The 27,700-nt window shown below is 60.8% G+C and overlaps 3 protein-coding genes across 3 annotated transcripts; 2 read left to right on the top strand and 1 right to left on the bottom strand.

Moving 5' to 3' along the window:
- Nucleotides 1–593: 593 nt before the first annotated feature.
- Nucleotides 594–8,353, bottom strand: LOC309584003 (uncharacterized protein; the record flags this gene model as incomplete). The annotated part of the gene is made up of 3 exons (XM_082299894.1): nt 8,294–8,353; nt 4,735–5,257; nt 594–2,680 (listed from the first exon to the last, which is right to left on the bottom strand). Coding segments are annotated over exons 2-3 (2,607 nt in total), but the record flags the coding sequence as incomplete, so codon positions are not given.
- A 393-nt stretch (nt 8,354–8,746) lies between these two features.
- On the top strand, nt 8,747–10,052 carry TYROBP (transmembrane immune signaling adaptor TYROBP). Its single transcript, XM_082299919.1, has 4 exons — nt 8,747–8,880; nt 9,479–9,499; nt 9,639–9,761; nt 9,913–10,052. Exons 1-4 carry the CDS (start codon nt 8,838–8,840, stop codon nt 10,002–10,004), a joined length of 279 nt encoding a protein of 92 aa, XP_082156045.1. The 5' UTR covers nt 8,747–8,837; the 3' UTR covers nt 10,005–10,052.
- A 137-nt stretch (nt 10,053–10,189) lies between these two features.
- Nucleotides 10,190–27,616, top strand: RBM42 (RNA binding motif protein 42). The gene is made up of 10 exons (XM_082299915.1): nt 10,190–10,389; nt 11,489–11,591; nt 14,636–14,720; nt 17,064–17,126; nt 18,649–18,827; nt 20,497–20,652; nt 21,297–21,482; nt 23,632–23,752; nt 26,347–26,541; nt 27,477–27,616. Exons 1-10 carry the CDS (start codon nt 10,214–10,216, stop codon nt 27,587–27,589), a joined length of 1,377 nt encoding a protein of 458 aa, XP_082156041.1. The 5' UTR covers nt 10,190–10,213; the 3' UTR covers nt 27,590–27,616.
- Nucleotides 27,617–27,700: the final 84 nt, after the last annotated feature.

The following is a 27,700-nucleotide window of genomic DNA, read 5'->3' as shown; positions in this document are numbered from 1 at the left end:
CCACGGTCACTGGCCCAGTGACCACCGGGCCTGCAGCCACAACCCCCCTGAGCACCAGCACTGCGGTGGCCACCACCTTCCTGCTGGTGGCCACCAACCTCCCAGTGCCCACCAACCCCCTGCCCACCACCCCAGTGGCCACCGCCTTCCTGCTGGTGGCCACCAACCTCCCAGTGCCCACCAACCCCCTGCCCACCACCCCAGTGGCCACCGCCTTCCTGCTGGTGGCCACCACCCTCCCAGTGCCCACCAACCCCCTGCCCACCACCCCAGTGGCCACCGCCTTCCTGCTGGTGGCCACCACCCTCCCAGTGCCCACCAACCCCCTGCCCACCACCCCAGTGGCCACCGCCTTCCTGCTGGTGGCCACCAACCCCTTGACCACCATCCCCGCTCTGGTGGCCACCGACCCCTTGACCACCAGCCCTGCAGCCACACCCCCCTTGCCCACCACCACCACCGCACTGGCCACCACCTCCCTCCAGCTGCCCACCACCCTCCCAGCGCCCCCCAACGCCCTGCCCACCACCCCAGTGGCCACCACCACCCTCCCAGTGACCACCGCCCTCCTCGGTAGCCACCCTGAGGCCGCGCTTGCCCAAGGCCAGCCGCGGGCGGCCCTTGTCGAGCGCGGCCAGCAGGACGCAAGCCATGCACAGCTCCCCGCTGGCCACGGCCCCGCAGCGGCCGCAGGCCCCCGGCGCCGCCCCCGTGCCCGGCGCCGCCCCCAGGGCCAGCCTGCGGCCCGAGTGGGCCAGCGCGGCCACGGCCGCCGGCCGGGCGGCCTCCAGGTCCTTGAGCAGCGCCCGCGGGTGGCCACGGAAGGCCAGGGGCGCGTGCCGGCACTCGGCGCTGGCGTAGGGCAGCCCCCGGAAGTGGGCGTAGAGCACGATCTCCTTCTGCGCCGCGTGCCGCAGCGGCTTCAGCCGCGGCACCGCCGGCCACGGCACCGCGGCCTCCCGGCGCCTCCCGGCGGCCTCCGCTGGGCTCCTCTTGGCTCTGCCCGGGGTTGGGTTGGGTTGGGTTGGGGTTGGGTTGGGTTGGGTTGGGTTTTGGTTGGGTTTTGTTGGGTTTTGGTTGGGTTTTGTTGGGTTCTCGTTGGGTTTTGTTGGGTTTTGGTTGGGTTTTGTTGGGTTCTCGTTGGGTTCCATTGGGTTCTCGTTGGGTTCCGTTGAGTTTTTGTTGGGTTCCATTGGGTTTTTGTTGGGTTTTGTTGAGTTTTGGTTGGGTTTTGTTGGGTTCTCGTTGGGTTCCATTGGGTTCTCATTGGGTTCCGTTGAGTTTTTGTTGGGTTCCGTTGGGTTCTCGTTGGGTTCCATTGGGTTTTTGTTGGGTTCCGTTGAGTTTTTCTTGAGTTCCGTTGGGTTCTCATTGGGTTCCGTTGAGCTTTTCTTGAGTTCCGTTGCGTTTTTCTTTGGTTTCATTGAGTTTTTGTTGGGTTCCGTTGGGTCTTGGTTGGGTTCCGTTGAGTTTTCCATGATTTCAGTTGAGTTTTCCATGATTTCAGTTGAGTTTTCCATGATTTCAGTTGGGTTTTCCATGATTTCAGTCGCCTTCTCCCAAGGTTTCCTTGGATTTCCCGCCATTCCCGTTGCCTTTCCCGCCATTCCCGTTGCCTTTCCCGCCATTCCCGTTGCCTTTCCCGCCATTCCCGTTGCCTTTCCCGCCATTCCCGTTGTCTCTTCCTCGGCTTTCCCCAAACTCCGCCCGTGTTCCGGTGGCTCCTCCCCGGCTCCCGTCGGGTTCTCCGAGGCTTCCGTGGGGTCACCGGAGCTCCTCAGGGTTGGAGGAACCTCCACGAGCGCCACGGAGCCCGCAGGGACCTCCCTGCAGCTGCTGGTGGCCCCAATGGCCTCGTTGGTGGCCACGGTGGCCTCGTTGGTGACCTTGGAGACCTCATTGTCATCGTTGGCCGCGTTGACCACCTTGGTGGCCCCAACGGCCTCGTTGGTGGCCCCAATGACCTCACTGGTGACCTTGAACACCTCACTGTCATCGTTGGCCGTGTTGACCACCTTGGTGGCCCCAATGGCCTCGTTAGTGGCCACGGTGGTCTCACTGGTGGCCACGGTGGCCTTGTTGTCATTGTTGGCCGCATTGACCACCTTGGTGGCCCCAGTGGCCTCCTTGGTGGCCCCAATGGCCTCGTTCGCAGCCATGCTGGCCTCGTTGTCATCGTTGGCTGCTTTGACCACCTTGGTGGCCCCAACGGCCTCGTTGGTGGCCTTGTTGTCGGCCTCATTGTCATCGTTGGCCGCGTTGACCACCTTGGTGGCCCCAGTGGCCTCCTTGGTGGCCACAGTGGCCTCGTTGTCATCGTTGGCTGCGTTGACCACCTTGGTGGCCCCAATGGCCTCGTTGGTGGCCCCAATGGCCTCGTTGGTGACCTTGGAGACCTCATTGTCATCGTTGGCCACGTTGACCACCTTGGTGGTCCCAATGGCCTTGTTGGTGGCCCCAATGGCCTCGTTGGTGGCCACGGTGGCCTTGTTGTCATCGTTGGCCGCATTGACCACCTTGGTGGCCCCAATGGCCTCGTTGGTGGCCGTGGTGACGTCGGTGGCCCCGGTGGTGGCCGAGGTGGCCCCCGAGGCCTCGTTGGCCGCGCGCCGCAGCCGGGCCACGTCCCCCCGCAGGAAATTCATCAGCACCGTCTCGGCCACGTCGTCGGCGTTGTGGCCTGGGGGAGCGGCCAGTGAGAACCAGTAAGAACCAGTAAGAACCAGTAAGAACCAATGAGCACCCAGTAAGAACCAGTAAGAACCAATGAGCACCAGTGAGAACCAGTAACAACCAGTGAGAACCAGTAAGAACCAGTGAGCACCCAGTGACCTCCCAGTAACAACCAGTGACCTCCCAGTAAGGACCAGTGACCTCCCAGTAAGGACGGGGGAGCTCTCAATAACGACACGTGACCCCCACCAGTGCCCACCAGTGGTCACCGCATAATAACCAGTAAAGCCCCAGTAACAACCAGTGACCTCCCAGTAACAACCAGTGACCTCCCAGTGACCTCCCAGTAATGACCAGTGACCACCAGTGATGTCCCAGTTCCTCCCAGTCCCTCCCAGTCCCTCACCAGTAGCGATCCAGTCCACCCCCATCTCCCTGGCCGCCCTCTCCAGTCCCTCCCAATCCCTCCCAGTCCTTCCCAGTTGCTCCCAGTCCATCCCAATCCCCTCTCAACCCCCTCCCAGTCCCCCCCACTCCCTCCCAGTCCCCTCCCAGTCCCTCCCAGTCCCCTCCCAGTCCCTCCCAGTCCCTCACCAGTAGCGACCCAGTCCATCCCCATCTCCCTGGCCGCCCTCTCCAGCGCCTTCCAATCCCCCCCAGTCCATCCCAGTCCCCTCCCAGTCCCTCCCAATCCCTTCCCAGTCCCTTCCCAGTCCCTCCCAATCCCCTCCCAGTCCCTCCCAGTCCCCTCCCAGTCCCCTCCCAGTCCCTCCCAGTCCCTTCCCAGTCCCTCCCAATCCCCCCCACTCCCTCCCAACCCCCTCCCAGTCCCTCCCAGTCCCTCACCAGTAGCGATCCAGTCCGCCCCCATCTCCCTGGCTGCCCTCTCCAGTCCCTCCCAATCCCTCCCAGTCCTTCCCAGTTGCCTCCCAGTCCATCCCAATCCCCTCTCAACCCCCTCCCAGTCCCCCCAATCCCCTCCCAGTCCCCTCCCAGTCCCTCCCAGTCCCCTCCCAGTCCCTCACCAGTAGCGATCCAGTCCGCCCCCATCTCCCTGGCCGCCCTCTCCAGTCCCTCCCAGTCCCTTCCCAGTCCCTCCCAGTCCCTCCCAATCCCCTCCCAGTCCCCTCCCAGTCCCTCCCAGTCCCCTCCCAGTCCCTCCCAGTCCCTCACCAGTAGCGATCCAGTCCATCCCCATCTCCCTGGCCGCCCTCTCCAGCGCCTTCCAATCCCTCCCAGTCCCTCCCAATCCCCTCCCAGTCCCTCCCAGTCCCCTCCCAGTCCCTCCCAATCCCCTCCCAGTCCCTTCCCAGTCCCTCCCAGTCCCTCCCAATCCCCTCCCAGTCCCTCCCAGTCCCCTCCCAGTCCCCTCCCAGTCCCTCCCAATCCCCTCCCAGTCCCTCCCAGTCCCTCCCAATCCCCTCCCAGTCCCTTCCCAGTCCCTCCCAGTCCCTCCCAGTCCCCTCCCAGTCCCTTCCCAGTCCCTCCCAATCCCCCCCAGTCCCTCCCAATCCCCTCCCAGTCCCCCCCACTCCCTCCCAGTCCCCTCCCAGTCCCTCCCAATCCCCTCCCAGTCCTGCCCAACCCCCTCCCAGTCCCTCCCAGTCCCTCACCAATAGCAATCCAGTCCATCCCCATCTCCCTGGCCGCCCTCTCCAGCGCCTTCCAATCCCCTCCCAGTCCCTCCCAATCCCCTCCCAGTCCCCTCCCAGTCCCTCCCAGTCCCTTCCCAGTCCCTCCCAATCCCCTCCCACTCCTGTCCAACCCCCTCCCAGTCCCTCCCAGTCCTTCCCAGTCCCTCCCAGTCCCTCCCAATCCCCTCCCAGTCCCTCCCAATCCCCTCCCACTCCTGTCCAACCCCCTCCCAGTCCCTCCCAGTCCCTCCCAGTCCTTCCCAGTTGCTCCCAGTCCATCCCAATCCCCTCTCAACCCCCTCCCAGTCCCCCCCACTCCGTCCCAGTCCTGCCCAACCCCCTCCCAGTCCCTCCGAATCCCTCCCAGTCCCCTCCCAATCCCCCCCACTCCCTCCCAACCCCCTCCCAGTCCCTCCCAGTCCCTCACCAGTAGCGATCCAGTCCGCCCCCATCTCCCTGGCCGCCCTCTCCAGCGCCTGCCTGCGGAACACGCCGCACACGGTGCAGCGGCTGCGGCCCCGGCCCAGCGCCGGCCCCAGCTCGTCCACGGCCCAACCAAAGAGCTCCCGGTGGGCCACCAACAAGAGGGGGAGGGGCAAGGCCGCCGCCGCCTCCCGCAGGACCACCAGCGCCTCGTCCCGGTAGCCACCGATGCCCTCGTCCACCCCCAGCAGCGCCAGGCGCAGCCCCAGCCCCCGCTCGCGGTTCAGCCGCGCCAGGACGTGCGCCAACACCGTCGAGTCCTTGCCCCCCGAGGCCGCCACGGCCACGGCGTCGCCGTTTCGGGGGGAAATCCCGGGATTTCGGGGCGTTCCCGGCTCCAGGAGGGCGCGCAGGGTCTCGGCCTCGAAGGCGGCCAGGAAGCAGCGGCGGCAGAAGGGCTGCAGGGAGCGGGAGCGGAGCAGCGCCGAGGGCAGCGGGCAGCGGCAGCAGCGCGGCGGTGCCATGGCCTGGGGGGGGCACGGGAGGTGGTCAATGGGCTGGAAGGGGCTCGAAGTGGCCTGAAATGGCCCGAAATGGCCCCAAAGAGCACCAAAAGGGCCGTGAAATAGCCCCGAATGGCCCCAAAATGGCCCAAAATAGCCCCCAAATGGTCTGAAATGGCCCAAAATAGCCCTGAAATGGCCCAAAATAGTCCTGAAATGGTCTGAAATGGCCTGAAACAACCCCTACTAGCGCTGAAATGGCCCAAAATAGCCCTGGAATGGCCCAAAATAGCCCCCAAATGGTCTGAAATAGCCCTGAAATGGCCCAAAATAGCCCTGAAATGGCCCAAAATAGTCCTGAAATGGTCTGAAATGGCCTGAAACAACCCCTACTAGCCCTGAAATGGCCCAAAATAGCCCAGGAATGTCCCAAAATAGCCCCAAAATAGCCCTGAAATGACCTCAAATGGCCCCAACTAGCACCAAAATGGCCCAAAATAGCCCTGAAATGGCCCAAAATAGCCCCCAAATGGTCTGAAATAGCCTGAAACAACCCCAACTAGCCCTGAAATGGCCCAAAATAGCCCTGAAATGGCCCAAAATAGCCTTGAAATGGCCTGAAATTACCCAAAATGGCCCAAAATGGCCCCAAATAGCACCAAAACGGCCCAAAATAGCCCTGAAATGGCCCAAAATGGCCCAAAATGGCCCTGAAATGGCCTGAAATAGCCTTGAAATGGTTGAAACAGCCCTGGAATGGCCTGAAATAGCACCAAAAGGGCCCTGAAATAACCCAAAATGGCCCCAAAATGGCCGTGAAATGGCCCAAAATAGCCCCAAAATGGTTGAAATAGCCCCAAAATGGCCCAAAATAGCCTTGAAATGGTCTGAAATAGCACCAAAAGGGCCCTGAAATGCTGTGAAATAGCCCCAAAATGGTCTGAAATGGCCCAAAATAGCCCTGAAATGGCCCAAAATAGCCCCAAATGCCCCAAAATAGCCCCAAATGCCCCAAAATAGCCCAAAATGTCTCCAAAATACCCCAAAATGTCCCAAAATGTCCCAAAAAACCCCCAAAATGTCCCAAAATACCCAAAAATGTCCCAAAATACCCCAAAATGTCTCAAAAAACCCCCAAAATGCCCCAAAATAGCCCCAAATGCCCCGAAATACCCCAAAACACCCCCAAATACCCCAAAGTACCCTGAAATATCCCAAAATACAACAAAACCCCCCCAAAATCCCCAAATCGCCCCAAAATGCCCCAAAATCTCCTGAAATGTCCCAAAATAGCCCCAAACGTCCCAAAATAGCCCGAAACAGCCCAAAATATTCCCAAATATCCCCAAATGCCCCAAAATAGCCCCAAATATTCCAAAATATCCCAAAACGTCCTCAAATATCCTGAACTGTTCCAAAATGCCCCAAAATACCCCAAAAGATCCCAAATTCCAGCCGGGATGGTGAAAAAAACCCCAAAATCCACTCGGGACCCCCCTAAACCCCCAAATGGTTCCTCCCGGACCCCCCTAAACCCCCCCAGAGAAAGGAATGGTCCCTCCCAGACCCCCCAAATCCCCCCGGGAACCTCCAAAATCCACTTTGGACCCCCCCAAAATCCACGTGGGACCCCAAAATTCACCTGGGACCCCCCAAAATCCACCTGGGACCCCCCAAAATCCACCCGGGACCCCCCCCAACCCCAAAATGGTCCCTTCCGGACCCCCCAAATCCACCCGGGATCCCCCAAAATTCACCTGGGACCCCCCAAAATCCACCTGGGACCCCCCTAAGCCCCCAAATGGTCCCTCCCGGACCCCCCCAATTCCCCCAGGATCCCCCAAAATCCACCCGGGATCCCCCAAAATCCACTTTGGACTCCCCCTAAACCCCCAAATGGTCCCTCCCAGACCCAAAATCCCACCTGGGAACCCCAAAATCCACCCGGGACCCCCCTAAACCCCCAAAATGGTCCCTCCCGGACCCCCTAAGCCCCCCCCCGAGAAAGGAATGGTTCCTCCCAAACCCCTCAAGAACTCCCAACCCCCCCCCCCCAACCCCAAATGGTCCCTTCCGGACCCCCCAAATCCCACCCGGGATCCCCAAAAATCCACCCGGGACCCCCCAAAATCCACCCGGGACCCCCCTAAACCCCAAATGGTTCCTCCCGGACCCCCCTAAACCCCCCCAGAGAAAGGAATGGTCCCTCCCAGACCCCCCAAATCCCCCCGGGACCCCCCAAAATCCACCTGGGACCCCCCCAAACCCCAAAATGGTTCCTCCCAGACCCCCAAATTCCATCCGGGACCCCCAAAAATCCACCCGGGACCCCCCTAAGCCCCCAAATGGTTCCTCCCGGACCCCCTAAATCCCCCCAGAGAAAGGAATGGTCCCTCCCAGACCCCCCAAATCCCCCCGGGAACCTCCAAAATCCACTTTGGACCCCCCCAAACCCCAAAATGGTTCCTCCCAGACCCCCCCAAAATCCACCCGGGACCCCCCTAAGCCCCCAAATGGTCCCTCCCGGACCCCCCCAATTCCCCCGGGATCCCCCAAAATCCACCCGGGACCCCCCAAAATCCACCTGGGACCCCCCTAAACCCCCAAAATGGTCCCTCCCGGACCCCCTAAGCCCCCCCCCCGAGAAAGGAATGGTCCCTCCCAAACCCCTCAAGAACTCCCAACCCCCCCCCCCCAAACCCCAAATGGTCCCTTCCGGACCCCCCAAAATCCACCCGGGATCCCCAAAAATCCACCCGGGACCCCCCAAAATCCACCCGGAATCACCCAAAATTCACCTGGGACCTCCAAAAATCCACTTTGGACCCCCCCAAGCCCCCCAATGGTCTCTCCCGGACCCTCCTAACCTCCCCCCCCTCCCGGCACACGAATGGTGCCTCCCATCCCCTTCAGGCCTCCCCGGCCACCCCCAAACCCCTCGTGACCCCCCAAAACCCCCCCAAATTCTCTCCCCCCACCAAATGGTCTCTCCCAGACCCCCCCAAAAACCCCCAAGACCCCCAAATGCCCCCCGGACCCCCCCTTTCCTCCCCCCCGTACTCGCAGTGGTCGCGCCCGATCGGGGCCGCCTCAGGCCGCTCCTTTCCCGCCCTGCCCCGCGCGCGCTCTGGCCCCGCCCACCGCCGCCCGGGACGGACCAATCAGCGCCGCGCTTTTTCCCGCCTTAGTCCCGCCCTGAGGCAACAGACCAATCAGAGAGGGACTTCCGGGTTTAATCCGGCGCGGGAAGCCAATCAGCGCTCAGAGCCCGCCCCGCTCCGCTCCTTCAACCAATCAACGCCAGCGGAAGGAGGGGCCTGTGCCGTCCTTGAGGCCCCGCCCACGCCGCCTTAAAGGGCCCGCGCCCATTTAAAAGTGGGCGGGGCTTAAAGGAGAGGGGCGGGGCTTGCCGGGAAGGGGCGTGGCCACAGAGGGGAAATTGGGGATCGGGGGGGTCACGAGGTGTCCGAACGGCGGGAGGGGGGGAAGTGGGGGGGGGGGGGGGGGGATTCTCAGGGAGCCAATCAGGAGCTGAGCCCAGAGAAGGGGGCGTGGCTTAAATGGACAACCCCGGCCACGCCCCTTCCCCTCCCCCACCGCCGCCATGGCCCCCCCTGGGACCCTCGGCCTCGTCCTCCTGCTGCTCGGTGAGGCCCCTCCCCCACCCCGGGGACTCCCATGGGCCCCTCCCCCACCCTGGGGACCCTCCTGGCCCCTCCCCCACCCTGGGGACCCTCCTGGCCCCTCCCCCACCCCCGGGACCCAAAGGAGAAGTGGCCGGGCCTGGGGTGGGGGAGGGGAAGGGCGAGGGAAGGGGGGGAGGGGATGAGGGGGGGGGGGGATGAGCCCCTCCCCCACCCCAAGGAGCCCCCCCCCCAGCCCCTCCCCCACCCCCAGGCCGAGCTTTGTGCCCCTCCCCCACCCCGCCAAAGAGGGGGGGGAGGGGCTGCGGGGGTGGGGGCGGGGCTGTGGGGGTGGGGGAGGGGCTGTGGGGGTGGGGGAGGGGTTTTGGGGTGGGGGAGGGGCTGTGAGGGTGGGGGAGGGGTTTTGGGGTGGGGGAGGGGCTGTGGGGGTGGGGGAGGGGCTGTGGGGGTGGGGGAGGGGTTTGGGGGTGGGGGAGGGGTTTGGGGGTGGGGGAGGGGCTGTGGGGGTGGGGGAGGGGTTTGGGGGTGGGGGCGGGGCTGATCCAGCCCCGCCCCTCCCCCCTTTTCCCCTCCCCCCCCCCCCCTTTTCTTTCCCATCCAGGAGCCGCCACGGCCGAGCCAGGTGAGGCCCCTCCCCCACCCCGGGGTCACGTGGTTGGGGTCAAAAGGTCACGGGGGGGTGTGTGGGGGGAGGGGGTCACGTGGTCTCTCCTCGCTCCTCCCCCCCCCCCGCCCCCCCCCCCCCCGCGTTGTTTCCGCAGTTCCAGAATGTTCCGGCTGCTTCCCGGGGCCCGGACCAATCGCGGCGCTGGTTGCTGCTGACGTCATCATGACGCTGCTGATCGCGGGCGGAGCCTATTGGCTGGCGGCGCGCGGCCGAGGAGGTGGGCGTGGTCAGCGGGGGGCGTGGCCACAACAAAAGGGGCGTGGCTTGGGGCAAAGGGGGCGTGTCCGAACCACCTCATCCTCGCGGTGGGCGTGGCTTGGTGCGACGGGGGCGTGGCTTCGCGCTGACCCCGCCCCCTTTCCCCTCAGCCCCGCCCAAGCCCCGCCCCCCGGAGCAGGACTCGCCCTACCAGGAGCTCCAGGGCGCGCGCGGGGATCTCTACAGCGAGCTCAAGCGCTGAGGCCGCCCCGCGCCGCCGCCTCGCCGCTCGCCGGCCGCCATTAAAGCGCTTTTTTGCCCGATTTCCAACGATTTCGCCCTAAATTCGCCTTTATTTAACGCACCGGGGGGGAGGCGGGGGGGGTGGTTGTCGCGCGGAGTGACGTCACCGCGGCGCGCCGGAAGCGCCCCTCAGGCGGGCGGCCGGAAGTGCTTGAGGCGCGCTCAGCGATGGCGGCGGCGGCGGCTCCGGGTGGGAGCGGCCCGGGAATGGCGGTGGGAGCCGGGCCCGGGCCGGGAATGGCGGCGGGAGCTGCGGCGGGGCCCGGAGCGGCGGCGGGAGGCGGCGGGGCCGCGGCGAAGAGCGGCGAGGAGCGGCTGAAGGAGATGGAGGCGGAGATGGCGCTGTGAGGGGAACGGCGGCGGGGGCATGGCGGGCGGGAGGGGGCGGGGCTGGGCCGCTGCCATGGCAACGGGGGCGGGGCTTGGGGAGGGAGGGTGGGCGGGGATTGGCCGCTGCCATGGCAACGGGGGCGGGGCTTGGCGGGCGGGAGGGGGCGGGGGTTGGCCGCTGCCATGGCAACGGGGGCGGGGCTTGGGGAGGGAGGGGTGGGCGGGGATTGGCCGCTGCCATGGCAACGGGGGCGGGGCTTGGGGGGAGGGAGGGAGGGGTGGGCGGGGATTGGCCGCTGCCATGGCAACGGGGGCGGGGCTTGGGGAGGGAGGGGGCGGGACTGGGTCGCTGCCATGGCAACGGGGGCGGGGCTTGGGGAGGGAGGGGTGGGCGGGGATTGGCCGCTGCCATGGCAACGGGGGCGGGGCTTGGGGAGGGAGGGGTGGGCGGGGATTGGCCGCTGCCATGGCAACGGGGGCGGGGCTTGGGGAGGGAGGGGTGGGCGGGGATTGGCCGCTGCCATGGCAACGGGGGCGGGGCTTGGCGGGCGGGAGGGGGCGGGGCTTGGGCGCTGCCATGGCAATGGGGGCGGGGCTTGGGGGGGTCTGGGGGCTTCCATGGCAGCGGGGGCGGGGCCTGGGAGATGGGCGGGGCTTGGCTGCTGCCATGGCAACGGGGGCGGGGCCTGGGGGGCACTGTGGGGTTACTGGGAGCACTGGGAGGGCACTGGGGGTCACTGGGAGCACTGGGGGGTTGCTGGGGGGCACTGGAGGGCACTGGGGGTTACTGGGAGGTACTGGGGGGGCACTGGGGGTTACTGGGAGGCACTGGGGGGGCACTGGGGGTTACTGGGAGTTACTGGGAGGGCACTGGGGGTTACTGGGAGGGCACTGGGAGGGCCTGGGAGCCCACTGGGGTTTACTGGGAGGGCACTGGGGGTTACTGGGAGCACTGGGAGGAGGTCAGTGGGGGCAGGGAGGGTCATTGGGAGCTCAGCTGGCTGTACTGGTTGTTACTGGTTTGTACTGGTGAGGCGCTGGGGGGCGGTGTCAGCGCTCCATACCGGTCTATACCGGTCCATACTGGTCCTTACTGGTCCTTACTGGTGGCAGCTTTGAGCAGGAGGTGCTGGGGGCTCCCGGCCCCGCCCCCGGGGACCCCCTGGCCCCTCCCCCCGTCCTGCGGCCGATCATCGCCACCAACACCTACCAGCAGGTGGGTCTGAGACGGCCCCAAACGGCCCAAAATGGCCCAAAACGGGCACAAATTGGCCCAAAACAGCCCCAAATCACCCCAAAACGGCCCCAAATCACCCCAAAACGGCCCAAAATCGGCCCAAAACAGCCCCAAATCACCCCAAAACTGCCCCAAATCACCCCAAAACTGCCCCAAATCACCCCAAAACGGCCCCAAATCACCCCAAAATGGCCCCAAATCACCCCAAAACGGCCCCAAATCACCCCAAAACGGCCCAAAATCGGCCCAAAACAGCCCCAAATCACCCCAAAACTGCCCCAAATCACCCCAAAACAGCCCCAAATCACCCCAAAACAGCCCCAAATCACCCCAAAACAGCCCCACATCACCCCAAAGCGGCCCCAAATCACCCCAAAACAGCCCCAAATCACCCCAAAACGGCCCCAAATCACCCCAAAACGGCCCAAAATCGGCCCAAAATGGCCCCAAATCACCCCAAAACGGCCTAAAATGGCCCCAAAATGGCCCCAAATCGGCCCAAAATGGCCCAAAATGGCCCCAAATCAGCCCAAAATGGCCCCGAAATGGCCCAAATCACTCCAAAACGGCCTAAAATGGCCCAAAATTGGCCGAAAACAGCCCAAAATGGCCCCAAATCATCCCAAAACAGCCCCAAATTGGCCCAAAACAGCCCCAAGTCACCCTAAAATGGCCCCAAAACGGCCCCAAATCACCCCAAAACGGCCCCAAATCGGCCCAAAATGGTCACAAATTACCCCAAAACGGCCCCAAATCACCCCGAAATCGGCCCAAAACGGCCCCAAAATGGCCCCAAAACGGCCCTAAATCACCCCCAACCGGCCCCAAATCACCCCAAAATGGCCCCAAATCGGCCCAAAACAGCCCAAAATTGCCCCAAAACAGCCCAAAATTGCCCCAAAATGGCCCAAACCAGCCCAAAATCGGCTCAAAACGGCCGGAAATCGGCCCAAAATGTCCCCAAATCACCACAAAATGGCCCAAAATTGCACCAAAATCGGTCCACAACGGCCCGAAACAACCCAAAACAACCCAAACCAGCCCAAAATCGGCCCAAAATGGCCCAAAATCACCCCAAAATGGTCGTAAAATGGCCTAAAATGGTCCTAAATCACCCCAAAAGGGCACAAAATGGCCCCAAAAATGTCCTGAAATTCCCCAAAATGTCCCAAAATCACCCCAAAATGCCCAAAAAATGTCCTGAAGTTCCTCAAAATGGCCCCAAAATGGCCCCAGAAATGCCCCAAAATGACCCCAAAAGGCCCTAAAATGCCCCAAAAATGTCCTGAAATTCCCCAAAATGTCCCAAATGCCCCAAAATGGCCCCAAAATGCCCCGAAAATGTCCCGAAATTCCTCAAAATGTCCCAAAATGGCCCCAAACTGCCCCAAAATGGCCCCAAATGCCCCAAAAGGGCCCCAAAAATGCCCGAAAATGACCCCAAATGCCCCAAAATGGTCCTGAAATTTCTCAAAATGACCCCAAAAAATGTCCCAAAACGCCCCAAAAATGTCCTGAAATTTGTCAAAATGACCCCCGAAAAGGCCCCAAAATGCCCCAAAATGGCCCCAAAATGCCCCAAAAATGTCCTGAAATTCCTCAAAATGCCCTAAAATGGCCCCAAACTGCCCTAAAATGCCCCAAAAATGTCCCGAAATTCCTCAAAATGTCCCCAAAAATGCCCCAAGATGTCCCCAAAATGCCCCAAAATGACCCCAAAAAAGGCCCCAAAACGCCCCAAAAATGTCCTGAAATTTCTCAAAATGACCCCCGAAAAGGCCCCAGAATGCCCCAAATCTCCCCAAAATGCCCCAGAATGCCCCAAATCCCCCCAAATCCCCCCAAATCTCCCCAAAATGCCCCAAATCCCCCCAAAATTCCCCAAATCTCCCCAAAATCCCCCCAAATCCCCCCAAATCTCCCCAAATCCCCAAATTTCCCCAAACCGCTCCAAAATGCCCCAAATCTCCCCAAATCCCCCCAAACTTCCCCAAATCCCCCCAAAATTCCCCAAATCCCCCCAAAATGCCCCAAATCTCCCCAAATCCCCCCAAATCTCCCAAAATGCCCCAAATCCCCCCAAATCTCCCCAAAATGCCCCAAATCTCCCCAAATCTCCCCAAAATTCCCCAAATCTCCCCAAATCTCCCCAAATCCCCCCAAAATGCCCCAAATCTCCCCAAATCCCCCCAAAATGCCCCAAATCCCCCCAAAATGCCCCAAATCCCCCCAAATCTCCCCAAAATGCCCCAAATCTCCCCAAATCCCCCCAAATCCCCCCAGAATTCCCCAAAATCCTCCAAATCTCCCCAAATCCCCCCAAATCCCCCAAATCTCCCCAAATCTCCCCAAAATTCCCCAAATCCCCCCAAATCCCCCCAAAATGCCCCAAATCTCCCCAAATCTCCCCAAATCTCCCCAAAATTCCCCAAATCTCCCCAAATCCCCCCAAATCTCCCCAAATCTCCCCAAAATTCCCCAAATCCCCCCAAATCTCCCCAAAATTCCCCAAATCTCCCCAAAATTCCCCAAATCCCCCCAAATCCCCCCAAATCTCCCCAAATCCCCCCAAATCCCCCCAAATCTCCCCAAATCTCCCCAAAATTCCCCAAATCTCCCCAAAATTCCCCAAATCTCCCCAAATCCCCCCAAATCTCCCCAAATCTCCCCAAAATTCCCCAAATCCCCCCAAATCTCCCCAAAATTCCCCAAATCTCCCCAAATCCCTCCAAATCTCCCCAAATCCCCCCAAATCCCCCCAAATCTCCCCAAATCTCCCCAAAATTCCCCAAATCCCCCCAAATCCCCCCAAATCTCCCCAAAATGCCCCAAATCTCCCCAAATCTCCCCAAAATGCCCCAAATCCCCCCAAAATGCCCCAAATCTCCCCAAACCCCCCAAAATCCCCCCAAATCCCCCCAAAATGCCCCGAATCCCCCCAAACTTCCCCAAATCCCCCCAAAATTCCCCAAATCCCCCAGAATTCCCCAAAATGCCCCAAATCTCCCCAAATTTCCCCCCAGGTGCAGCAGTCTCTCGAGGCTCGCGCCGCCGCCGCCGCCTCCGCGCCCCCCCTGGGCACCCCCCCGGGGCCCTTCGTGGGACCAGGTCAGTGCCACCCCCCAGTATAAACCAGTATGGACCAGTATGGACCAGTATGGACCAGTATGGACCAGTATCACCCCAGTGCCACCCAGTGCCACCCCCCAGTATAAACCAGTATGGACCAGTATGGACCAGTATGGACCAGTATGGACCAGTATCACCCCAGTGCCACCCAGTGCCACCCCCCAGTATAAACCAGTATGGACCAGTATGGACCAGTATGGACCAGTATGGACCAGTATCACCCCAGTGCCACCCAGTGCCACCCCCCAGTATAAACCAGTATGGACCAGTATGGACCAGTATGGACCAGTATGGACCAGTATCACCCCAGTGCCACCCCCCAGTATAAACCAGTATGGACCAGTATGGACCAGTATCACCCCAGTGTCACCCAGTGCCACCCCCCAGTATAAACCAGTATGGACCAGTATGGACCAGTATCGACCAGTATCACCCTAGTGTCACCCAGTGCCACCCCCCAGTATAAACCAGTATGGACCAGTATGGACCAGTATGGACCAGTATGGATCAGTGTCACCCCAGTGCCACCCAGTGCCACCCCCCCAGTATAAACCAGTATGGACCAGTATGGACCAGTATCGACCAGTGTCACCCCAGTGCCACCCAGTGCCACCCCCCAGTATAAACCAGTATGGACCAGTATGGACCAGTATGGACCAGTATGGACCAGTATCACCCCAGTGCCACCCAGTGCCACCCCCCCAGTATCGACCACTATCAACCAGTATCGACCAGTATGACCCAGTATCGACCAGTATCGACCAGTGTAACCCAGTATCGACCAGTATGACCCAGTATCGACCAGTATTGACCAGTATTGACCAGTATCGACCAGTATGACCCAGTATCGACCAGTATCACCCCAGTGCCACCCAGTGCCACCCCCCCAGTATCGACCACTATCAACCAGTATCGACCAGTATGACCCAGTATCGACCAGTATCGACCAGTGTAACCCAGTATCGACCAGTATGACCCAGTATCGACCAGTATTGACCAGGATTGACCAGTATCGACCAGTATTGACCAGTATCGACCAGTATTGACCAGTATTGACCAGTATCACCCCAGTGTCACCCCAGTGTCACCCAGTGCCACCCCCCCAGTATCGACCACTATCGACCAGTATCGACCAGTATGACTTAGTATCGACCAGTATTGACCAGTATTGACCAGTATGACCCAGTATCAACCAGTATCGACCAGTATTGACCAGTATTGACCAGTATTGACCAGTATGACCCAGTATGACCCAGTATCAACCAGTATTGACCAGTATCGACCAGTATGACCCAGTATCGACCAGTATTGACCAGTATTGACCAGTATCGACCAGTATCGACCAGTATCACCCCAGTGTCACCCCCAGTGCCACCCCCAGTATCGACCAGTATTGACCAGTATCGACCAGTATGACCCAGTATCGACCAGTATCGACCAGTATCGACCAGTATCACCCCAGTGCCGCCCCCAGTATCGACCAGTATCACCCCAGTATCACCCAGTGCCACCCCCCAGTATCAACCAGTATCGACCAGTATCGACCAGTATGACCCAGTATCACCCCAGTATCACCCCAGTGTCACCCAGTGCCACCCCCCAGTATCGACCAGTATCGACCAGTATGACCCAGTATTGACCAGTATTGACCAGTATGACCCAGTATCGACCAGTATCACCCCAGTATCACCCAGTGCCATCCCAGTGCCATCCCAGTATCAACCAGTGTCACCCCAGTGCCATCCCAGTATCACCCAGTGCCATCCCAGTGCCATCCCAGTATCACCCAGTATCACCCCAGTGTCACCCCAGTGTCACCCCCCTGGTGTCCCCCAGTATGCCCAGTCTCTCCCAGTATGCCCAGTCTCTCCCAGTATCCCCAGTATCCCCCCAGTCCCTCCCAGTATGCCCAGTATCCCCAGTATCTCGCTGTCCCCACAGTGACCCCCCAGTCCACCCAGTCCCTCCCAGTCCCTCCCAGTATGCCCAGTATCCCCTCGCTGTCCCCACAATGCCCCCCCAGTCCCTCCCAGTCCCTCCCAGTCCCTCCCAGTATCCCCAGTATCCCCCTGCTGTCCCCGCAGTCCCCCTCCAGTCCCTCCCAGTATCCCTCCAGTCCCTCCCAGTCCCTCCCAGTCCCTCCCAATCCCCTCCCAGTCCCTCCCAGTATCCCCAGTATCCCCCTGCTGTCCCCGCAGTCCCCCTCCAGTCCCTCCCAGTCCCTCCCAGTCCCTCCCAATCCCCTCCCAATCGCCTCCCAGTCCCTCCCAGTCCCTCCCAGTCCCTCCCAGTATCCCCAGTATCCCCCTGCTGTCCCCGCAGTGTCCCCGCAGCGCCCGCCCATCCTGCGCCCGGCCTTTGTGCCACACGTGCTGCAGCGCCCAGGTACGGCAACTGGGCATACTGGGAGGGACTGGGAGGGGACTGGGAGGGACTGGGAGGGGACTGGGAGGGACTGGGAGGGGACTGGGGGGGACTGGAGGGATACTGGGAGGGACTGGAGGGGGACTGCGGGGACAGCAGGGGGATACTGGGGATACTGGGAGGGACTGGGAGGGACTGGGAGGGGATTGGAAGGGGACTGGGGATACTGGGGGGACACTGGGGGGGACTGGGAGGATACTGGAGGGAAGTGGGGGGATTGGTGGACACTGGGTGATCACTGCTGGTCACTGGTGGACACTGGGTGGTCACTGGTGGTCACTGGTGGTCACTGGGTGGATACTGGGTGGTCACTGGTGGTCACTGGTGGATACTGGGTGGACACTGGGTGGTCACTGGGTGGACACTGGTGGTCACTGGTGGTCACTGGTGGTCACTGGGTGGTCACTGGGTGGATACTGGGTGGTCACTGGTGGATACTGGGTGGACACTGGGTGGATACTGGGTGGTCACTGGGTGGTCACTGGTGGTCACTGGTGGATACTGGGAGGTACTGGGTGGTCACTGGTGGTCACTGGTGGTCACTGGGTGGATACTGGGTGGTCACTGGGTGGATACTGGGTGGTCACTGGTGGATACTGGGTGGACACTGGGTGGATACTGGGTGGTCACTGGGTGGTCACTGGTGGATACTGGGTGGACACTGGGTGGATACTGGGTGGTCACTGGGTGGTCACTGGTGGATACTGGGTGGACACTGGGTGGATACTGGGTGGTCACTGGGTGGTCACTGGTGGATACTGGGTGGACACTGGGTGGTCACTGGTGGTCACTGGTGGATACTGGGTGGTCACTGGGTGGATACTGGGTGGACACTGGGTGGTCACTGGTGGTCACTGGGTGGATACTGGGTGGTCACTGGTGGTCACTGGTGGTCACTGGGTGGTCACTGGTGGTCACTGGTGGTCACTGGGTGGTCACTGGGTGGGCACTGGTGGTCACTGGTGGATACTACTGGGAGGTACTGGGTGGATACTGGGTGGATACTGGGTGGATACTGGTGGTCACTGGTGGTCACTGGGTGATCACTGCTGGTCACTGGGTGGTCACTGGGTGGTCACTGGTGGTCACTGGTGGTCACTGGTGGTCAGTGGGTGGTCAGTGGGTGGTCACTGGTGGATACTGGGTGGGCACTGGTGGTCACTGGTGGATACTACTGGGAGGTACTGGGTGGATACTGGTGGTCACTGGTGGTCACTGGTGGATACTGGGAGGTACTGGGTGGTCACTGGTGGTCACTGGGTGGTCACTGGTGGTCACTGGTGGTCACTGGGTGGTCACTGGTGGTCACTGGTGGTCACTGGTGGATACTGGGTGGATACTGGGAGGTACTGGGTGGTCACGGGTGGATACTGGTGGTCACTGGTGGTCACTGGTGGACACTGGGTGGTCACTGGGTGGATACTGGTGGTCACTGGTGGTCACTGGTGGTCACTGGGCACTGACCGCTCCCCTCCCCCCCCAGCCGGTCCCCGGGGGCCCCCCCTGGGCCTGCGCCCCCCCCCCGGGGCCATGGTGGGGGTGGGGCCGCCCCTGGGAGCCCCCCCCGCCCCCCCCCTGCTGCTCGCCCCTCCCCCACTGCAGAGACCCCCCCCCAGCCCGCTGGCGGCGCCGCTAGGGGGCGCCCTGCGAGCGCCCAGCCCGGTGAGTGGGACTGGGATGGACTGGGAGGGACTGGGATGGACTGGGATGGACTGGGAGGGACTGGGAGGGGATTGGGAGGGACTGGGGGGGACTGGGAGGGACTGGGAGGGGATTGGGAGGGACTGGGGGGGACTGGGAGGGGATTGGGAGGGACTGGGAGGGAACTGGGAGGGACTGGGAGGGACTGGGAGGAACTGGGAGGGGACTGGGAGGGGATTGGGGGGGATTGGGAGGGGACTGGGAGGGACTGGGAGGGAACTGGGTTATACTGGGAGGGACTGGGAGGGACTGGGATGGACTGGGAGGGGATTGGGAGGGACTGGGAGGGGATTGGGATGGACTGGGAGGGACTGGGAGGGGATTGGGAGGGACTGGGAGGGAACTGGGAGGGGACTGGGAGGGACTGGGAGGGAACTGGGAGAAACTGGGAGGGACTGGGAGGGAACTGGGTTATACTGGGAGGGACTGGGAGGGACTGGGATGGACTGGGAGGGGATTGGGAGGGACTGGGAGGGGATTGGGATGGACTGGGAGGGAACTGGGAGAAACTGGGAGGGACTGGGAGGGGACTGGGAGGGACTGGGAGGGACTGGGAGTTTTCACCCATTTTGGGCCATTTTGAGGAGGAATTTGGGCTGAATTTGGGTTTTTTTTCGAGGACGATTTTGGGGGAGTTTTTGGGGCATTTTAAGGAGGAATTTGGGGTTTTTTCGAGGACGATTCCGAGGCAGTTTTTACCCATTTTGGGCCATTTTGAGGAGGAATTTGGGGTAAATTTGGATGGCTTTGGGGCAGGATTTGGGGCTGGATTTGGTTTTTTTTTTTAAGGAGGAATTTTGGGGGAGTTTTCGCCCATTTTGGGCCATTTCGAGGAGGAATTTGGGCTGAATTTGGGGGATTTTTTCGAGAACAATTTTGGGGCAGTTTTCGCTCATTTTGGGCCATTTTGAGGAGGAATTTGGGCTGATTTTGATTTTTTTTTCGAGGACGATTTTGGGGGAGTTTTTGGGGCATTTTAAGGAGGAATTTGGGGTTTTTTCGAGGACGATTCTGGGACAGTTTTCACCCATTTTGGGCCATTTTGAGGAGGAATTTGGGGTAAATTTGGATGGCTTTGGGGCAGGATTTGGGGCTGGATTTGGGTTTTTTTTTTAAGGAGGAATTTTGGGGGAGTTTTCGCCCATTTTGGGCCATTTTGAGGAGGAATTTGGGCTGAATTTGGGAGGAATTTGGGCTGAATTTGGGGTTTTTTCGAGGACGATTTTGGGGCAGTTTCCCCCCATTTTTGGGCCATTTTGAGGAGGAATTTGCGGGTTTTTTTTGAGAACAATTTTGGGGCAGTTTTTGCCCATTTTTGGGCCATTTTGAGGAGGAATTTGGGCTGAATTTGGGGTTTTTTTCGAGAATGATTTTGGGGGAGTTTTTGGGGCATTTTAAGGAGGAATTTGGGGTTTTTTCGAGGACGATTCTGAGGCAGTTCTCGCTCATTTTTGGGCCATTTTGAGGAGGAATTTGGGCTGAATTTGGGGTTTTTTCGAGCACCATTCCGAGGCAGTTTTCACCCATTTTGGGCCATTTCGAGGAGGAATTTGGGCTGAATTTGGGCCGAAATGAGGGGATTTTGGGGCCATTTCGGCCTCCTGACCCCTCGCCCCCGTTGCCCCCGCAGGCGGGGGGGGGAGGGGCGCCGGTGCCCCCCCTGCCCCCGGTGGCCGCGGGCCCCCGAGTGCCCCCCCCGGGGCCGCCCCCGGGCCCCCCCAAACCGACCCCGCCCGTGATCCAGGCGGCGCCCACCGTGTACCCCACCCCCCCCCGCCGCGCCCCGGTGAGCCCCGGGCACCCCCCCAGTATATCCCAGTATATCCCAGTATATCCCAGTATATCCCAGTATCCCCTAGTATATCCCAGTGACCCCCCCGTTGACCCCCCAGTGACGCCCAGTATATCCCAGTATCGCCCAGTGACCCCCCAGTGACCCCCCGGTGACCCCCAGTGACCCCCCAGTATCCTCTTAGTATTCCCCAGTATATCCCAGTATATCCCAGTGACCCCCCAGTGACCCCCCAGTGACTCCCCAGTGACCCCCCAGTATTCCCCAGTGACTCCCAGTATATCCCAGTATCGCCCAGTATATCCCAGTATCCCCCCAGTGACTCCCAGTGACTCCCAGTATCCCCCAGTATCCTCCCAGTATCCTCCCAGTGCCCCCCAGTGAGCCCCCAGTGACTCCCAGTATCCCCCAGTATCCCCCCAGTATCCTTCAGTATCCTCCCAGTCCCCCCCCAGTCCCTCCCAGTGCCCCCCCCATTATCCCCCAGTACCCCCCCAGTCCCCCCCAGTGCCCCCCCAGTCCCTCCCAGTCCCTCCCAGTCCCCTCCCAGTCCCTCCCAGTCCCCCCCAGTCCCTCCCAGTCCCTCCCAGTCCCCCCTCCCCCCCTCTCTAACCCCTCCCTTTGGCCCCTCCCCCCAGGACGAGGCCCCGCCCCCCCGGGCTCCGCCCCCCGAGGAGCCCCGGATTGGCCCGAGCCTCCCGGCCCCGCCCCCCGCCTTGGCCACGCCCCCTCCAGAGCCCCGCCCAGGCCCCGCCCACCTGGCACCGACGCCCCGCCCCCTGCGGAGGCCACGCCCCCAGGAGCCGCCATTCGCTGGGCCCGAGGTGGGTGGGGCTTAAAAGGGGGCGGGGCTAAGGGGAGGGGGCGGGGTTAGTTTAATGAGGGGATGGGGGGTGTGCTGGTGATTGGCAGGTGTCCGTCAGGAGGGGGTGGAGGCATTTCCGGGTGTGTGGGCGGGGCTAAAAGGGGGCGGGGCTATGGGGAGGGGCGGGGTTAATGCAATGAGGGGGTGGGGCTGTGGTGGGTGTGTGCTGTGATTGACAGGTGTCAGTCAGGAGGGGGTGGGGGTATTTCCTGGTGTGTGGGCGGGGCTAAATGGGAGAGGGTGTGACCGGGTGACTGACAGGTGTCAGTCAGGAGGGGGTGGGGCTATTTCTTGATGTGTGACCCAGTGATGGACAGGTGTCAATCAGGAGGGGATAGGGGCATTTCCTGCTGTGTGGGCGGGGCTAAAAGGGGCGGGGCCTGGCAGGGAAATGAGGGGGAGGGGGCGGGGTTAATGTAATGAGGGGGTGGGGCTGCGATGGGTGTGTGGTGGTGATTGACAGGGGTCAGTCAGGAGGGGGTGGGGGCATTTCCTGGTCTCTGGGCGGGGCTAAATGAGAGCAGGCATCTCCTGGTGATTGACAGGTGTCAATCAGGACGGGGTGGGGGTATTTGCTGGTGTGGGGGCGGGGCTAAATGAGAGCAGGCGTGTCCTAGTGATTGACAGGTGTCAGTCAGGAGGGGGTGGAGCCATTTCTTCATGTGTGAGCCAGTGATTGACAGGTGCCAATCAGGAGGGGGTAGAGCCATTTCCTGGTGTGTGGGCGGGGCTAAATGAGAGCGGGCCCATCCTGGTGATTGACAGGTGTCAGTCAGGAGGGGGTAGTGCCATTTCTTCATGTGTGACCTGGTGATTGACAGGTGTCAGTCAGGAGGGGGTAGAGCCATTTCTTCATGTGTGACCTGCTGATTGACAGGTGTCAGTCAGGAGAGGGTAGAGCCATTTCTTCATGTGTGACCTGCTGATTGACAGGTGTCAGTCAGGAGGGGGTAGAGCCATTTTTTCATGTGTGACCTGGTGATTGACAGGTGTCAGTCAGGAGGGGCTAGAGCCATTTCTTCATGTGTGACCTGGTGATTGACAGGTGTCAGTCAGGAGGGGGTAGAGCCATTTCTTCATGTGTGACCTGGTGATTGACAGGTGTCAGTCAGGAGGGGGTAGAGCCATTTCTTCATGTGTGAGCCAGTGATTGACAGGTGCCAATCAGGAGGGGTAGAGCCATTTCCTGGTGTGTGGGCGGGGCTAAATGAGAGCGGGCCCATCCTGGTGATTGACAGGTGTCAGTCAGGAGGGGGTAGAGCCATTTCTTCATGTGTGAGCCAGTGATTGACAGGTGCCAATCAGGAGGGGTAGAGCCATTTCCTGGTGTGTGGGTGGGGCTAAATGAGAGCAGGCGTGTCCTAGTGATTGACAGGTGTCAGTCAGGAGGGGGTAGAGCCATTTCTTCATGTGTGAGCCAGTGATTGACAGGTGCCAATCAGGAGGGGTAGAGCCATTTCCTGGTGTGTGGGTGGGGCTAAATGAGAGCGGGCCCATCCTGGTGATTGACAGGTGTCAGTCAGGAGGGGGTAGAGCCATTTCTTCATGTGTGACCTGGTGATTGACAGATGTCAGTCAGGAGGGGGTAGAGCCATTTCTTCATGTGTGACCTGGTGATTGACAGGTGTCAGTCAGGAGGGGGTAGAGCCATTTCTTCATGTGTGACCTGGTGATTGACAGGTGTCAGTCAGGAGGGGGTGGAGCCATTTCTTCATGTGTGACCTGGTGATTGACAGGTGTCAGTCAGGAGGGGGTAGTGCCATTTCTTCATGTGTGACCTGGTGATTGACAGGTGTCAGTCAGGAGGGGGTGGAGCCATTTCCCGGTGTGTGGGCAGGGCTAAGTGGGAGAGGGTGTGACCGGGTGATTGACAGGTGTCCATCAGGAGGGGGCGGGGGTCATTTCTTGATGTGTGGGCGTGTCCTGGTGATTGACAGGTATCAATCAGGACAGGGTGGAGCCGTTTCCTGGCGTGTGGGTGGGGCTAAACAAGAGCGGGTGCATCCCGGTGATTGACAGGTGTCAATCGGGTGTGGGCGGGGCTGTGGGGAAGGGGGCGTGGCTGTGTTGGGGCGGGCGTGCCGCGGTGATTGACAGCTGTCCGTCAGGTGGGGGCGGAGCCAGCGGCCGAGGACAAGCGCAAGGGGAGGGGGGAGCGGCTGAAGCGCTGCATCCGCACGGCGGCCGGGAGCAGCTGGGAGGATCCCAGTCTGCTGGAGTGGGACGCTGGTACGGACTGGGACAAACTGGGAGGGGACTGGGAGCCACTGGGAGGGGATTGGGGGGGACTGGGAGGGGATTGGGAGGGACTGGAGGGGACTGGGAGGGACTGGAGGGGACTGGGGGGGGCTGGGAGCGACTGGGGAGGGGATTGGGGGGCACTGGGACGGGATTGGGGGGTGCTGGGATGGACTGGGAGGGACTGGGAGGGGACTGGGACAAACTGGGGGGGGACTGGGAGGGGACTGGGAGCCGCTGGGAGGGGATTGAGGGGTACTGGGAGGGATTGGGGGGGACTGGGAGGGAACTGGGACAAACTGGGAGGGACGGGGGGGAGCGGGAGGCCATTGGGAGGGACTGGGAGCAACAAGGAGTTACTGGGAGGGACTGGGAGGAGATTTGGGGGGACTGGAATGGAACTGGGAGGGGACTGGGACAAACTGGGAGTGACTGGGAGGGACTGGGAGAAGATTTGGGGGGACTGGGATGGAACTGGGAGGGACTGGGAGGGGACTGGGACAAACTGCGAGTGACTGGGAGGGACTGGGATGAACTGGGGGTCACTGGGAGGAACTGGGAGGGATCTCAGTTGATCCCCGTTGGTCTCTGGGGTGTCCCCATGATCCTGTCGTGACTCTGTGGCCTCGTTAATGACCCAAAACGACCCCAAATGGCCCCAAAATGACCCCAAAATGCCCCAAAATCGCTGTTTTTCGCCCCAAATTCAGACGATTTCCGGATTTTCTGCGGGGATTTGGGGAACGAGGTCAATGACGAGACCCTGGGCCGGGCTGGGACCTTTGGGGTGTCCCTGTGACCCCATAACCCCAAAATGCCCCAAAATGCCCGAAAATGACCCAAAATGACCCCAAAATTGCCATTTTTCGCCCCAAATTCAGACGATTTCCAGATTTTCTGTGGGGATTTGGGGAACGAGGTCAATGACGAGACCCTGGGCCGGGCTGGGACCTTTGGGGTGTCCCTGTGACCCCATAACCCCAAAATGCCCCAAAATGACCGAAAATAACCCCAAATGCCCCAAAATCGCCGTTTTTCGCCCCAAATTCAGACGATTTCCGGATTTTCTGCGGGGATTTGGGGAACGAGGTCAATGACGAGACCCTGGGCCGGGCTGGGACCTTTGGGGTGTCCCTGTGACCCCATAACCCCAAAATGCCCCAAAATGACCCAAAATGCCCCAAAATCGCTGTTTTTCACCCCAAATTCAGACGATTTCCGGATTTTCTGCGGGGATTTGGGGAACGAGGTCAATGACGAGACCCTGGGCCGGGCTGGGACCTTTGGGGTGTCCCTGTGACCCCATAACCCCAAAATGCCCCAAAATGACCAAAAATAACCCCAAATGCCCCAAAATCGCCGTTTTTCGCCCCAAATTCAGACGATTTCCGGATTTTCTGCGGGGATTTGGGGAACGAGGTCAATGACGAGACCCTGGGCCGGGCTGGGACCTTTGGGGTGTCCCTGCGACCCCATAACTCCCAAATGACCCCAAAATGCTCCAAAATGACCGAAAATGACCCAAAATGCCCCAAAATCGCCGTTTTTCACCCCAAATTCAGACGATTTCCGGATTTTCTGCGGGGATTTGGGGAACGAGGTCAATGACGAGACCCTGGGCCGGGCTGGGACCTTTGGGGTGTCCCTGTGACCCCCATAACCCCAAAATGCCCCAAAATGACCGAAAATGACCCAAAATGGCCCAAAATCGCTGTTTTTTGCCCCAAATTCAGACGATTTCCGGATTTTCTGCGGGGATTTGGGGAACGAGGTCAATGATGAGACCCTGGGCCGGGCTGGGACCTTTGGGGTGTCCCTGTGACCCCATAACCCCAAAATACCCCAAAATGACTCAAAATGCCCCAAAATCGCCGTTTTTCGCCCCAAATTCAGACGATTTCCGGATTTTCTGCGGGGATTTGGGGAACGAGGTCAATGACGAGACCCTGGGCCGGGCTGGGACCTTTGGGGTGTCCCTGTGACCCCATAACCCCAAAATGACCCAAAATGACCGAAAATGACCCCAAATGACTCAAAATGCCCCAAAATCGCCGTTTTTCACCCCAAATTCAGACGATTTCCGGATTTTCTGCGGGGATTTGGGGAACGAGGTCAATGACGAGACCCTGGGCCGGGCTGGGACCTTTGGGGTGTCCCTGTGACCCCATAACCCCAAAATGCCCCAAAATGACCGAAAATGACCCAAAATGCCCCAAAATCGCCGTTTTTCGCCCCAAATTCAGACGATTTCCGGATTTTCTGCGGGGATTTGGGGAACGAGGTCAATGACGAGACCCTGGGCCGGGCTGGGACCTTTGGGGTGTCCCTGTGACCCCATAACCCCAAAATGCCCCAAAATGCTCCAAAATGACCGAAAATGCCCCAAAATGCCCCAAAATCGCTGTTTTTCGCCCCAAATTCAGACGATTTCCGGATTTTCTGCGGGGATTTGGGGAACGAGGTCAATGACGAGACCCTGGGCCGGGCTGGGACCTTTGGGGTGTCCCTGTGACCCCATAATGCCCCAAAATGACCGAAAATGACCCAAAATGGCCCAAAATCGCTGTTTTTTGCCCCAAATTCAGACGATTTCCGGATTTTCTGCGGGGATTTGGGGAACGAGGTCAATGATGAGACCCTGGGCCGCGCCTTCGGGCGCTTCCCGTCCTTCCTCAAGGCCAAAGTGATCCGGGACAAGCGCTCGGGGAAGACCAAAGGCTACGGCTTCGTGTCCTTCAAGGACCCCAACGACTACGTGAGAGCCATGCGGGAGATGAACGGTGAGAGGGCAACTGGGAGGGACTGGGAGGGACTGGGAGGGGATTGGGAGGGAGTGGGAGGGGATTGGGAGGGACTGGGAGGGGACTGGGAGGGACTGGGAGGGGACTGGGAGAGACTGGGAGGGGATTGGGAGGGACTGGGAGGGACTGGGAGGGGACTGGGAGGGACTGGGAGGGGACTGGGATGGACTGGGAGGGGACTGGGATGGACTGGGAGGGACTGGGAGGGGCTTGGGAGGGATTGGAGGGGACTGGGAGAGACTGGGAGGGGATTGGGAGGGACTGGGAGGGACTGGGAGGGACTGGAAGGGGATTGGGAGGGACTGGGAGGGGATTGGGAGGGGACTGGGAGGGGATTGGGAGGGACTGGGAGAGACTGGGAGGGGACCGGGAGCCACTGGGAGGGGATTGAGAGGGACTGGGAGGGGACTGGGAGGGACTGGGAGGGGACTGGGATGGACTGGGAGGGGATTGGGAGGGATTGGGAGGGGACTGGGAGGGACTGGGAGGGGACTGGGAGGGACTGGGAGGGGGTGGGGGGCACTGGGGATCCCAGTCCTCTCCCAGTTCATCCCAGTCGGTCCCAGTCCCTTCCCAATTCATCCCAGTCCCCTTCCAGTTCCCTTCCAGTTTGTTCCAGTTTGTCCCAGTCCCCCCCAATCCCCTCCCAGTCTCTCCCAATCCCATCCCAGTCCCTCCCAATCCCCTCCCAGTCCATCCCAGTCCCTCCCAGTCCCTCCCAATCCCCTCCCAGTCCCTCCCAGTCCCTTCCAATCCCCTCCCAGTCCCTCCCAATCCCCTCCCAGTCCCTCCCAGTCCATCCCAGTCCCCTCCCAGTCCCTTCCAATCCCCTCCCAGTCCCTTCCAATCCCCTCCCAGTCCCCTCCCGGCCCCTCCCAGTGCTCCCAGTGCTCCCAGTAAGCCCAGTTCCGCAGGGAAGTACGTGGGCAGCCGGCCCATCAAGCTGCGCAAGAGCCAATGGAAGGATCGGAACCTGGAGGTCGTGAGGCGCAAACAGCGCGAGAAGAAGAAACTGGGGCTGAGATGACCCCGACTGGGACGGACTGGGAGGAACTGGGAGGGACTGGGAGGGACCGGGAGGGACTGGGAGGGACTGGGATGACAATAAAGGTGATTTTAGGGCTGCATGGAAGTGTTG

The sequence above is a fragment of the Coloeus monedula genome (assembly GCF_965178545.1).
Source record: "Coloeus monedula genome assembly, chromosome: 35".
Taxonomy (NCBI): Eukaryota; Metazoa; Chordata; class Aves; order Passeriformes; family Corvidae; genus Coloeus; species Coloeus monedula.
This window is presented reverse-complemented; position numbering and strand designations above follow the sequence as displayed.